At 42.3% G+C, this 14,384-nt stretch overlaps 1 protein-coding gene across 4 annotated transcripts in view; it reads left to right on the top strand.

Moving 5' to 3' along the window:
- Positions 1-14,384, top strand: part of DENND5B (DENN domain containing 5B) — a 167,768-nt gene that overhangs the window by 71,167 nt on the left and 82,217 nt on the right. For all 4 annotated transcript variants that reach the window (XM_073321423.2, XM_073321415.2, XM_073321442.2 and 1 more), the window contains one exon: positions 12,457-12,566. In XM_073321423.2, the coding sequence (XP_073177524.1) occupies positions 12,457-12,566 (110 nt within the window). The remainder of the gene's footprint in view (positions 1-12,456; positions 12,567-14,384) is intronic.

Raw genomic sequence — 14,384 nt, 5'->3', positions numbered from 1 at the left:
CACTCCTTGTTTTAGTTTGTGAGCAGTCACTCCAGAAATGAGACTGATCATGGATGACAGTCTAAAAACCTTTTGCCTTTCACCCAAGTAATTTTATCCTGCACCCTAAATGGACAATAATATTTTATGTAACAGCTTCATGGAGTCTACTTAACATTCTAAAATTAAATTAACACAGTTTCGCTTTATTTAGCAGCAGCATTCATCACCTAGCCCCTCACTTGTAAATCTGAACTAAACTACATTTAGCAGAAAAAAATTAAGATTTTATTTGTTTTAAGCTAAAAATTGCAGCATTATAATTCTGATACAAGTATCACTAAGTAGAATTAAGTATCCATTTACAGTGGAACTTAATCGGACATATTATCATTTATTAAAATATGCGAGATACTATAAATATTAATCTGATGTATTAACCTAATAGTTCAAGGGCTTAATTTAGGGCTAGATGGCTAACCTTGCTAACCTTCGTCTGTGAGTTTGAAGTAAATGGAATCTGTTGTGGAATACTGTGCAATTAATAGCATCAGTATCTGGCTCCTGGTGATAAGAAGCTGGGTTCCATTTTAAAAGCCAGGCTCAAATATAGTACCTTCTGCTAATGACAGTTTAGAGATGTAAATTTTTTTGGAATCTCTCAGGCGAACATGCTCATTCGATTAAATCATAATTCACTTAGTGCCTGAAAATACTGTCAAGGTAAAGTCTCTCTCCATGCTAGGTGTGACTCAGCAGTCCAATACCACCAATGGTGGGAGTTCCTATCATAAAGAGCATTTGTATTCAGATGGGTTTCAGAGTAACAGCCGTGTTAGTCTGTATTCGCAAAAAGAAAAGGAGTACTTGTGGCACCTTAGAGACTAACAAATTTATTTGAACATAAGCTTTTGTGAGCTACAGCTCACTTCATCAGATGCTGATCCCTTCATGTTTGCCAAGAAGGTTCTGCCTGCTGTGACTTATCTTTCCCGTTTTCTTTCCAGAGTGGATTTGATTATTCTTTCTGATTCTGTCATGTCATATTTGGGTGGGAGTTCCTTTTTGTAGGTTGATTAAATGATGACATTTCACCCTCACAACTAAGAGCTCTATTAGAAGGCACAATCCCAGACATGCTTCTGCTGTGCCCTCCTCAACTTAATTGAAGTTACTTATAAATGTCCTTGTTCAGTCTCTCTGGTGCCCCAGAACAGCCTTTTGTGGAGGGTGCAATGTTCTATGCTCTGCCTTGCAATTGATCAGTCAATGAAAATGATTTTGGTGTGGCTTCTTGGCTGCTTCCTTCTGTCTTTCAATTCGTGGCTAAGAAAACTGTATGTTTTTTTGCTTTAAAAAAACAAAAACGTTATCCTAATAAATTGTAGGCATTGCAGACTTTTTTGATAAAGGTAAGTTTTATCTGTGCCATCCATTTTCCTGGGTCATATGGCCTCAAAGTCTTCGATTTCTGAACATTTCTATGGACACTGACTTTTTGAGAAACTGGGCTTTCATACACACAGATGGCTTCAAGAAGCTCAGGTTTTGGCAGCAAAAATGCTAGGCTTCTTCATCACTATCAACATGTAAACTCTATCTACTCCCTGAATAGACTGGTTAAAAAAATCCTGAGCTTTCATGATCCACTTGGTTTGGACAGAGGCAAATTAGTGTTACCCTTCTCACTAGCTTCTGATTATGTTGGACCATTGTGTGCTTCAGACTGTGGAAAGGAGAACTTAAAAAAAAAACAAAAAACAAAAAACAAAAAAACCCTGTGGTTCATTTTTGCTGTTGAGTCCTTCAGAAGTTCATGCAAATCCTCAATGACAGAATCTCTTGGTTATTTCTGAAATAAAATTGATAGCTATATTTGTTCCCATTTGTTGGGTGGTGATGGTGGCTTGGTAAACCTTTTACCACCAGAGAAGGAAAGAATATGTGGTGTTCTGGCTTTTTGAAGGAGGAGCATTCTGCGATCATACCCTCCACCTTCAATGAAGGTCCTAGTGTGGCTCTTGCCAGCTGAGGTGTTGAATGTTGCAGTTTTGGACTCAATCAGTGCCGCTGTAAGCGTTGGCCAGAATAGGATTTGATGGTGACGCTAGGTGCCTCTACAATAAAAGCTGGGTCAATTGGATAAGGACCAGAGCTCAGATCTGTCGAGTAGGGAGTGCCTGAGGGAAATGAGTATTACACTACATACTGTATGTGTCAGATACCTTTAAGTAGATAAATAGACACACAGGAAGCCTTCTACCTGTAAAATGTCTTGATAAAATTAGGTACAAGGTGCTTCAGAAGAGCTGTGTATTGCTCTTTGTTCCAGGACTGGCAGATGTCAATGTATCAATCGTTAATTAACATAAACCTCTTAGCTACAGAATTGGGAGGTGGTGTATCTTCTGGAGATAAATCCAGCTCTGGCTCTGTTGATATGGTTAGCCATGTGTGGCCTTTTCTTGTAAGTGACAGATCCAATAGCCTTTTGAGGATGCTTCCGAGTTACTACTCGGAATCCAAGGAATTTAAATATATGGTTCTGCAAGATACAATGGATATTAAAACGGACACTTTCTGTAGCACAGATCAGGGAAACACTGTCACAGTGCAGAGAATGGGCTGAAGCTGGCAGATATCAGGACTATGTGAGGAAAAAGTAATCTGATCCTGGCTGTGTTAATAAATTGTGTGAGTATCAGTTTAATGTGGCTTCCCTTATTCACATATTTTCATCCCCATCTTCTAAAGGCTCACTCAATCAATGGCTCAAAAGTCTCTAATTCATTCTACTTGTGGCAAATTTCCTTTATAAAAACGTTTTATACTCTTTCATTGATGACTACTACAGGAAACACTCTATTAAATGTTAGACAACTTTCTCAAAAGATACAGGGACTGATCTTTGAGGTGCTATAGACCAGTAGCTCCCATTTTGAGTCAGTGGGAACTATAAACATCCAGTACCTCTGAAAATCATGTCCAAATTTTTTTTATTAAATTGGCATAATATGGTCTGTATCTTCTGAATCATTTGGAAATCCCAGTTCAGTAGGATTGCTAGTTGTTGTTACCACAGATTTATACAACTAAATAAGTTTCCATATTCATAACTAGTTTCCTCCAAGTATTACTGCTACTTGTAAACCCAAAAGTTTCTTTCAGCTGGAACTTAATGCAACAGGAAGTTGGGTTCTGCTTGTGGAAAACTGCTGTGGCTCTGTCCTCCATATACCTTATCAGGACTAACAAGATGACCCAATGCAGCATCGTAACTGGGTATTTTAGCACCCGGGCCAAGCAAACGTATTTGCGTCCCTCCCTATTTTTTCCCCCATCATTTTTTTCCGCCCCATTTTCCCGCCCCTGCAACTTTGCACCCTGAGCAGCTGCGCTACTCATCCCGTCCTGGTTACGGCCCAATAGGAGTGGGTGCCTTCCTTTCAATAGGCATAGCCAAATGCTGACCATGTGGGAGTCCATTCCTTATCAGTGAACTGAAAGCTTAAATACAAGATATCTACAGATTAGGACTAAACTCCAGGTTTGCTTAAGGTTCCTATGACACTCTGCTCCCTGGATTAGTTATTCTGCTAGCGATGTTTCCTCTCTGGTTCTTTTCTGTTTCTGAATGGAGACATTTTTCCAGGAGTTAGTTTCTTTGTATATTTTCCCCATCTTTCACTTGCTCTTCATTCTTGTCTGTCTGATGAAATGAAGCTATGTGGCTAGATGCAGCATCACCTCTGCTGGAGGTATTTAGTGCATTGGACAGATGGGATGAAGGGACCTACAAGTGGCTACAGATGTAAAAAAAGTACATTTTTCATTCTCAAGTAGTTACTGTCAAATATACTACTAAATCTCGCAAAAAGAAAAGGAGTACTTGTGACACCTTAGAGACTAACCAATTTATTTGAGCATAAGCTTTCGTGAGCTACAGCTCACTTCATCGGATGCAATAATGAGAGCCCAATGGCAGACTACCTGGCTCCAGTCAACAGCCATCACAACCTACCTCCAGAACTCTTTCCTCACCTGTAAATTTGACTGCTTCATCTGTCACACTTACATCTTCTAAGGCTTTTTGTACACAAGTGCAGTAAATGCAAAACAAAAACTCAGGTGAAAACCTTAATTTCACATTTTTCATTGGAGATCTTGTTTTTCATGGCAAACAGTCAATTTTGTTTGCCTTGAAAGTGCTAATGAAAATAATAGAGCAGTACTGATTAACTACTCAGGGTACTTAGATGCCACTCTGAGTGTACTAGAAATGCCATTTGTCTCTGGCACACTCTTAGAAATGGGAACTTTCTGTGGAATAATGCTAATCCACATTTTTAAAATCACTCTGACAGCCCTTCCCCTCTCCATGAGCCAATTATGACTCCATGATTCTCTGCCTATCCCCTGGGACCACTCCCATTGCTTTCCCTGAGAAGTCACTGTGTCAAGGGTGGGGGGAGAGGGAGTTGTAGGAGCTGGCTATGCCAACTCTATTTGCTGGAAATCCCCCATGTTGGAGGGATTTCAAGCTAGGTGTTTGTTCCTTTTGTGCCGCCAGTGTGAGGCAAATGCAGAACAGCTGCCTCTGCCCATGCGAAGTGGTTGAGTGGCGGCAGAGCTATTTGAGAGTTGGCAGCCACCCTTGGGCCAGTTTCATCAAATCTGCAAAAATTTTAAGTGGCTGCTTTGCAATCTAGAATCCTGTCTTGACATATAACTTACACCTCGAATGCTGCATGTTGGAAGAGCTTTTTATTATATGTATAATTTTTAGCTACTTTCCCTTTTAACATTATTTCTTTAAGCTGATTCTACACCATTGTTTTAAGATAGGTCATTAAGTAGTTAATATTTTAACCCCAGTTCTGTTCTGGAGATTCATATATGGGCTGTCTTAATTATTTAAACATGTTTCTTTCCTTGATCCATCTTAAAGGTTCCTTGTACCCTTATTCTTTTTGTTAATTAAATTTCTCTTAGTCTGAGAGAGGCTCCTTAGTATGAATCTTAGCTCTGGTCTACACTACGAGTTTAGGTCAAATTTAGCAGCATTAGATCTATTTAACCCTGCACCCGTCTGCACGACGAAGCCATTTTTGTCAACTTAAAGGGCTCTTAAAATCTATTTCCGTACTCCTCCCTGGTGAGGGGATTAGCGCTGAAATTGACATCACCGGGTCGAATTTGGGGTCGTGTGGATGCAATTTGACGGTATTGACAGAGCCTCTGAGCCATCCCAGAGTGCTCCATTGTGACCGCTCTGGACAGCACTTTCAACTCAGATGCACTAGCCAGGTACACAGGAAAAGCACTGGGAACTTTTGAATTTCATTTCGAAATTGGCCAGTGCGGCAAACTCCTCAGCAGAGGTAACTGTGCAGAGCTCATAGCACAGGTGACCGTGTGGTCCCAGAATCACAAAAGAGCTCCAGCGTGGACCAAACGGGAGGTACTGGATCTGATCGCTGTATGGGGAGACGAATCCGTGCTATCAGAACTCCGTTCCAAAAGATGAAATGCCAATACATTTGAAAAAATATCCAAGGGCATGATGGACAGAGGCTAGAACAGGGACTTGGAGCAGTGCCACGTGAAAATTAAGGAGCTCAGGCAAGCCAACCAAAAAACCAAAGAGGCAAACGGCCACTCCAGGTCAGAGCCCCAGATATGCCACTTCTATGGTGAGCTGCATGTAATTGTAGGGGTTGTCCCTACCACTACCCCACCCCTGTCCGTGGGCACCTGCAAGGGGGGAGTCTCACGCAATAGGGATGAGGATTTTGGGGACAAGGAAGAGGAGGAGGATAGTGCACAACAGGCAAGCGGAGAAAATTCTCCAACAGCCAGGAGCTGTTTATCACCCTGGAGCCAATACCCTCCCAACCCTTCCAAGGCGGGCTCCTGGACCATGAAGCTGGAGAAGGCACCTCTGGTGAGTGTACCTTTTAAAATACTATACATGGTTTAAAAGCAAGCGTGTTTAATGATTAATTTGCCCTGAAGACTTGGATGCATTCGTGGTCAGTACAGCTACTGGAAAAGTCTGTTAACGTGTCTGAGGATAGAGTGGAAATCCTCCAGGGACACTGTTAAGGGGACATTCAGAGGTGGCCATTCCTGCTGGGCTGTTTGCCTCTGGCTGAAAAGAAATCATCCCCGCTTTTAGCTGTGCAGTGGGAGGGGCCCATTCACACTGAGCTGTTCGCATTTGGCTGGCAGGGATCTTCCCTGATACTAGTCATGCAGTGGGAGGAAGAGGTGAAGCGATCATCCCAGAGAATTGGGTGGGGAGTAGGGGCGGGCATTAGTTGGGTTTGTGCTGCACGTTAATCTGAAAACCGCAGCCCTTCCTTTTAAATGGCCAACCCAATGGGTGCTTGGTATGGGAAAGGAGGGCACTGCTGTCTGAAACCATTCTGACATGTTATAAAGATTGAAGAAGCCGAAAGACTGTGGCTTACCGTGGCTGCCTGCAAACTGAATTCTGTTGCCCAGCCCAGAACCAAACTGGCAGGCCCTCCATATAAGAGGCAAAATGCGACCTTATACCGAAAGCACACGTGCTATGTAATGTTAACAGCTTGGTTCACTGTGAAAGTCTACCCATTGTTCTCTAAAATGTCTTTTTTTTTTTTTTTTAAATACTACTCTCTCTTTTTTCCCCTCCCGCAGCTGTAATTGTTTTAACGCTCCCCCTATCATCTCCGTCCCAGAGGCTAGCGCAGATAAGAAAGCGAAAAAACCGCACTCATGATGAAGTGCTCTCTGAGCTCATGCAGTCCTCCCGCATTGAAAGAGCTCAGCAGAATGTGTGGAGGCAGACAATTGCAAAGTCCAGGAAAGCAGAAAATGAACACGAGGACAGGACGGACGAGCAAGATGAGAGGTGGTGGCAGCATGATGAGAGGAGGCAGGATGCAATGCTGAGGCTACTGGGGGATCAAACTGATATGCTCTGGCGTCTGGTGAAGCTGCATGAAAGGCAGCAGGAGCACAGACCACTGCTGCAGCCTCTGTGTAACCACGCACCCTCCTCCCCAAGTTCCATAGCCTCCTCACCCAGATGCCCAAGAACGCGGGGTGGGGGCCCTCCGGGCACCCAACCACTCCACCCCAGAGGACTGCCCAAGCAACAGAAGGCTGGCATTCAATAAGTTTTGAAGTGCAGTGTGGCCTTGTCCTTCCCTCCTCCCCTCATCCACCACCCCACCCAGTGCTTCCTTCCTCCCCCACCCCTCCCAGGCTCCCAGGAATTAATAAAGAATGCATGGTTTTGAAACAACAATGACTTTATTGCCCCTGCAAGCGGTGATCGAAGGGGCTGCGTGTAATCAGCGGCCAGGTGATTTGCCTCAACCTCCCACCCCACCATAAACATCTCCCCTTTACTCTCTCAAAGATTGTGGAGCACCCAGCAAGCAGCAATGGGAATGTTGGTTTCGCTGAGGTCTAACCAAGTCTGTAAACTGTGCCAGCGACCCTTTAAATGTCCAAATGCACACTCCACCACCAGTCTGCACTTGCTCAGCCTATAGTTGAACAGCTCCTGACTACTGTCCAGGGTGCCTGTGTACGGCTTCATGAGCCAGGGCATTAAGGGGTAGGCTGGGTCCCCAAGGATCACTATAGGTATTTCAACATCCCCAACAGTTATTTTCTGGTCTGGGAAGTAAATCCCTTCCTGCAGCCGTTCAAACAGACCAGAGTTCCTGAAGACGCGAGCATCATGTACCTTTCCCGGCCATCCCATGTTGATGTTGGTGAAACGTCCCTTGTGATCCACCACTGCTTGTAGCACCATTGAAAAGTACCCTTGCGGTTTACATACTGGCTGCCAAGGTGGTCTGGTCCCAAGACAGGGATATGCGTTCCGTCTATCACCCCGCCACAGTTAGGGAATCCCATTGCAGCAAAGCCATCCACTATGACCTGCATGTTTTCCAGAGTCACTACCCTTGATAGCAGCAGCTCAATGATTGCGTTGGCTACATGGATCACAGCAGCCTCCACAGTAGATTTGCCCACTCCAAATTGATTCCCAACTGACCGGTAGCTGTCTGGCATTGCAAGCTTCCAGAGGGCTATCGCCACTTGTTTGTGAACTGTGAGGGCTGCTCTCATCTTGGTATTCATGCGCTTCAGGGCAGGGGAAAGCAAGTCACAAAGTTCCATGAAAGTGCCCTTACGCATGCGAAAGTTTCGCAGCCACTGGGAATTATCCCAGACCCGCAACACTATGCAGGCCCACCAGTCTGTGCTTGTTTCCCGGGTCCAGGATTGGCATTCCACAGCATGAACCTGCCCCATTGCCGCCAGGATGTCCAAATTGCCGGGGCCTGTACTTTGAGAGAAGTCTTTGTCCATGTCCTCATCACTCTCATCACCATGCTGCCGTCACCTCCTCGCCTGCTTTTGCAGGTTCTGGTTCTGCACATACTGCAGGATAATGCACGAGGTGTTTACAATGCTCATAACTGCTGCGGTGATCTGAGTGGGCTCCATGCTTGCCGTGATATTGCGTCTGCAGGAGAGCAGAGTTGCAGCGGTAGCAGTGGCTGATGACAGATGCCACGAAAACAGATATTTATAGAGAACGACGAGAGGACCTGCAAGGTGGATTCAGGAGAGCGGAGTTGCAGCAGAAGCAGTGGAGGACGACGGTTAGCACCGCACACATTTCCCGCGGAGGAACACATGTACCCGGGAGCTCATGACAGACCACATGGAAAAATTTGCTATTGAGACAATAGCAGCAGAACAGAGTTGCAGCAAAAGCGATGGATGACGACGTTAGCAGTCCTACTACACCATCTGCTGAAAGTAGTATGGTGCCCGCACGGAAAAAAGGCACAAAATGATTGTCTGCTGTTGCTTTCATGGAGGGAGGGGCAACTGATGACATCTACCCAAAACCACCCACTATAATGTTTTTGCCCCATCAGGCATTGGGAGCTTAACCCAGAATTCCAGTGGGTGGCAGAGACTGCTGGAACTGTGGGATAGCTACCCACAGTGCACCACTCTGCAAGTCGATGCTAGCCATGGTAGTGAGGATCCACTCCATTGATTTAATGCGCTTAGTGTGGACATACGCAATAGACTGTGTAAAATTTCTAAAAATCGACTTCTGTAAGATTCACCTAATTTCATAGTGTATACATACCCTTAAATACCTATCTTCAGAGAATCGCTTTATGTAAATAGTTCTCTGAATGTCAAAATATCCCAGGACAAATACTGGTTGTCAAGTATACCTTGGAAAATGTGCACTCTGCTGCTTCATAGTGCATTGATTGCAAAGGACCAAATGGAGTTTATTTGGGAGGTGGGGAGAGTGTTCATACAGATTATATGCCTCAAGGTGTACAGGGTGCAGACCTGATTATTGTTGTGCCAGAAAGCTTTGAGCTGAATGTAACTCTTTAGCTGTTCATGGGAATCTTTTACCTGGGTAACATCTCATCCTCTCTGATAATGAATTTGAGCACCCAAGTCTTAAATCTAGATTATACTATCACAGTCCACAATGCCTTTGGAAAAGTCTAAGTGAAAGTAAGTAACTCCGTGTTTTCATTGCTCTTGTAGGAATAGATAGTCTCCAGTAGAGCTGGCTGAAATTAAAAAAAAATTTTCGTCCAAAAAATTTACATTTTTCCAAAACCAAACTTTTTTTATGGAAAAACATACTGTGCATTTCCCCCCATATTTAAAAACAAACTTACAAAAACAGGTTTTTGTGAAACAAAACATTTAACTTTCAGTAACTTTTTGATATTTTTGATAAATATTTTGAAAATATTGAAAAACTTCAAGATGAGTCTGTTTTTGAAGGCTTTGGAATTTAAACAACTTAAAAACCTATACTTTTTTCATTTTTCTTTCAGCCCTTGTCTCCCAGATAAGAGATTAAATAAAATATTTACCTCAATATCAAATGTTGAATGTTCATAGAATCCTAGAAATGTAGGGCTGGAAGGAACCTTGAGAAGCCATCAAATCCAGCCCCTTGTGCTGAGGCAGGACCAAATAAAGCTAGACCATCCCTGACAGGTGTTTGTCAAACCTGTTCTTAAAAACGTCCAATAATGGGGATTCCACAACCTCCCTTGGAAATGTATTCGAGGACTTAACAGTTCTTTATAATTAGAAAGCTTTTCCTAGTATATAACCTAAATCTTGCTTGCTGCAGATTATAAACCTATTACTTGTTGTCCTGCCTTCAGGGGACACAGAACAACTGATCACTGTCTTCTTTATAATAGCCCTTAACATATTTGAAGACTGTTTATCAGGTTCCTCCTCAGTCGTCTTTTCTCAAACTAAATGTGTCCAGTTTTTTTAACCTTTTTTTCGTAGGTCAGGTTTTTGAAATGGTTTTTATAATTTTTGTTGCTCCCCTCTGGGCTGTCTCCAGTTTATCCACACCTATCCAGAATTGGTCACAGTATTCCCGCTGAGGTCTCACCAGTGGCGAGTAGAGCAGGACAACTACCTCTTGTCTTACATGTGATATCCCTGTTAATACACCCCAGAATGATATTAACCTTTTTCACAATGGCATCACATTGTTGACACACATTCAGTTTGTGATCCACTATAACCCCCAGATCCTTTTCAGCAGTACTACCACCTAGCCTAGGGGTTGGCAACCTTTGGCACCCAGCCTGTCAGGGTAAAGCCGCTGGCAGGTCGGGCCAGTTTGTTTATCTGGAGCTTCCACAGGCACGGAGCCCTGCTGCTCCCACTGGCCACGGTTCACCGTTCCTGGCTAATGGGAGCTGCGGGAAGTGGTGCAGGCAGAGTGGTGTGCTAGCCACTGCTTCCCACAGCTCCCATTGGCCGGGAACAGCGAACTGCAGCCAGTGGAAGCTGCGGACGCTCCAGATAAACAAATCAGCCCGGCCCACCAGGGCTTTACCCTGACGGGCTGGGTGCCAAAGGTTGCCGACCCAGACCTAGCCAGTTATTTCCCATTTTGTAGTTGTGCATTTGATTTTTTTTTTTTCCTTCCAAAGTGAAGTACTTTGGCATTCAATAAAGACAAGTGCATCTTCTTGAATTCAGACTAATTCTCCAGTTTGTCAGTCATTTTGAATTCTAATCCTGTCCTCCACGGTGCTTGCAACCCCTCCCAACTTGGTGCCATCTGCAAATTTTATGAACATACTCTACTCCATTATCCAAGTCATTTAATGAAAATATTGAATAGTACCAAACCCAGGACTGAGCCTTGTAAAATATCACTAGATGTGACCTCCCAGGTTAACAGCGAACCATTGATAACTACTTTTTTAAGTAATCTTTCAACCAGTTGTGTACTCACTTTATAGTAATTTTGTCAAGATCATATTTCCCTAGTTTGCTTTCTGGGAATGTCATGTGGGACTTTCTGAAAATCAGTTACGTGCCAAAATATGGATTTAGGAGCTCAACTTTTTAGGCTTTTAACTTTTAAAATCTTCAAGAGCTAGGGCTAAAAATGAGAAACGCTTTGGAAGAGTTGAAAATTTCATCTGGGAAATTAGTGCTAATTTCCTCAATCATTTTCTTAATTTGTTTGATTGGTTAATTATCTGACTACAGGTATATTAACCATACTTCTGTAATGAATTAATCTTTTTTGATTCAGGAAGAAGGGAGTTTGTGGCATTAGACCTTTGACCTGATGTCGAGTTTGAGAGAGCTCTCCTGGAACTGTAATTCATAGATCTAAACAAATCTTATTTAGATGGAATTTTGTTGCTTACACAATAGCTTTCCCTGATGCTCTGCTATAACTCCACTGGCAACTACGGCATGACACTTATTTTATTTGTAGTCTGTTAATTTGGCTAGATTTTACTAATTTACTAGAGGTTTAACTTCAATTTTGATATTGATACGTATGGAAACTATAGCAAAATCTGTCACTCTGAAGTTCGACATGTAGGAAATAAAGGCTTGATCTTCGTGTCACTTGTGTGTTGGTAGGAAAAATCCTTTAAATCAATCCCTGAGTCATTTTAATAGCCTTAAGGTGCACACACTTTTCTCAATAGCAAGAGGAACTCAAGTGAATTGTTTTTTTAAGTGCTTTAGTAATAACTGTCAGGTCTTACTAAAATAGCTGTAAAAGATTGTAGGTTCAGCTGTCTTGAGGTTTTTCTTCAACAAACTCAGTTAGTAATTCTAAAAACTCTAATACAATTTGAATTCAAGGCAATAAATACTGAGTTATGTATTATGTTTGAATGTGCTATTTTTTTTCTTGTAATACAAGTCTTGATCCAAGATAATGAAGGTAAGGTTTGAGTCTCCCATTCAAAATCTCTTCTGCTTCTCTTAAAGAAGTGAGCCTATTAAAATGAATATACACTCTACTTTTTCCATAACTGTGATCATTCAATTGCAAAATAAAATGGCACAGACAAGTTATCTTGAAATGACTTTATTTCTGACAAGCTGTTGCTTCCTAATCTCTTCCAGGAGAGAACTTTGACCAGAGCCCCTTAAGAAGAACTTTCAAGTCCAAAGTTCTGGCACACTATCCTCAGAATATAGAGTGGAACCCCTTTGATCAAGATGCAGTGAACATGGTATGTATGCTGACTTTCTTCACAACCTCTGTTTCCTGATGACTATATTTAACTCTGGAACAGTCCTCTCATTTGTTAAAACAGCACAGATAATATGGAGAATGCTGGGCAACAAAGAGTTTGAGAAGTAACTTGCTAAAGATGCAAAAACTAATAGTCAGAATTTTTTAAGTACTTCAGAAGCAAGAAGCCTGCCAAACAGGCAGTGGGGCCCGTACATGACAAAGGTGCTAAAGGAGCACTTAAGGAAGTCAAGGCCATGGAAGAGAAGCTAAATGGGGGATGGGGGGGGGGGTGTGTTTTGCATTGGTCTTCACTGCAGAGGATGTTGGGGAGACATCCCAAAAGAATAGCTTTGACGATGCACAGTACTTCAGATTTGTTACCAACACTGATGTGTCAACAGAAGAAGTTTAGAACAAATGGATACATTAAACAGTAATAAGTCACCAGGACCAGATGGTATTCCCCCAAGGATTCTGAAGGAACTCAAATATGAAATTGTAGAACCCCCTAACTGTCCTATGTAACTTGTTGCTGAAATAACCCTCTGTATCTGATGACTGGAAAGTAGCTAATGTAACATCAATTTTTAAAAAGGGCTCCAGAGGCAATCTGGAGACTGGTAAGCCTAACTTCAGTATCAGGCAAATTGGTAGAAACTGTAGTAAAGAACAGAATTATCAAACACCTAAATAAACATGATTTTTTGGGGAAGAGTCAACACTGCTTTTGTAAAGGAAAATCATGCCTCACCAATCTATTAGCATTCTTTGAGGGGGTCAACAAACATGTGAACGAGGGTGATAGTGTACTTGGATTTCTGGAAAGCCTTAGACAAGGACCCTCACCAAAGACTCCTAAGAAAACTAAGTAGTCATGGGATAACGGGGAACGTCCTCTCATGGATCAGTAACAGGTTAAAAGAGAAAACAAAGGGTAGGAATAAGTGATCAGATTTCACAATGGAAAAAGGTAAATATTAGGGTCCCCCAAAGATCTGTACTGGGACCAGTGCTGTCCAACATAATCATAAATTATCTGGAAAATGGGTAAACAGTGAAGTGGAAAAGTTTTTATAGATGATACAAAATTATTCAAGATAGTAAGTCCAAAGCTGACTGCAAGGAGTTACAAAGGGATCTCACAAAACTGGGCAACAAAGTGGCAGATGAAATTCAACATTGATAAGTGCAAAGCAATGCACACTGTAAAAAATAGTCCGAACTATATATACAAAACAGTGAGTTCTATATTAGCTGTTACCACTCAAAAAATAGATCTTGGAGTCCATTGTGCCTAATTCTTTGGAAGCTTCAGCTCAGTGTGCAGCCTCAAAATGGCTAACAGAACGTTGGGAACCATTAGGAAAGGGATAGAAATAAGATTCAAGTCAACATTCAACGTTCATTTTTTCTTGAGACTATCTCAAGATTAAGAGGGATCATTGAAAATTCCCCAAATAATTTGGTACTCCAAGGACCTCTCCACGGTGATCAAAGCTCTGTAAGATTCTGTTGGTAAAGACTTCATATAGAAATGGGCTTTGATAAGAACTAACAGTTTGTTTTTATTTGAAGCAAGCTTTCCTGTGAAAAGATGCTTCCTTCTGTTTTAAAAATAGGCACAATCTATAAGGCAACCCCTGCTTCTGTAAACTCTTTCAAGCATACTTAGCCTATAGTGTGTCATAGTCTGTAACTTTCCTGCAGAGTACTCAAGGAGTAGGGAAGATGAACAGTAAGAACATGTTCTCCCTCAAAACACGTTACCATAAAAACCTAGAGAGATCAGGGGACAACCCTTAGGAAATAAGAG

This window comes from Lepidochelys kempii, chromosome 1, assembly GCF_965140285.1.
Source record: "Lepidochelys kempii isolate rLepKem1 chromosome 1, rLepKem1.hap1, whole genome shotgun sequence".
In the NCBI taxonomy this organism is placed as follows: Eukaryota; Metazoa; Chordata; order Testudines; family Cheloniidae; genus Lepidochelys; species Lepidochelys kempii.
Note: the sequence above shows the minus strand (reverse complement) of the source record. Positions and strands in the feature narration are given on the sequence as shown.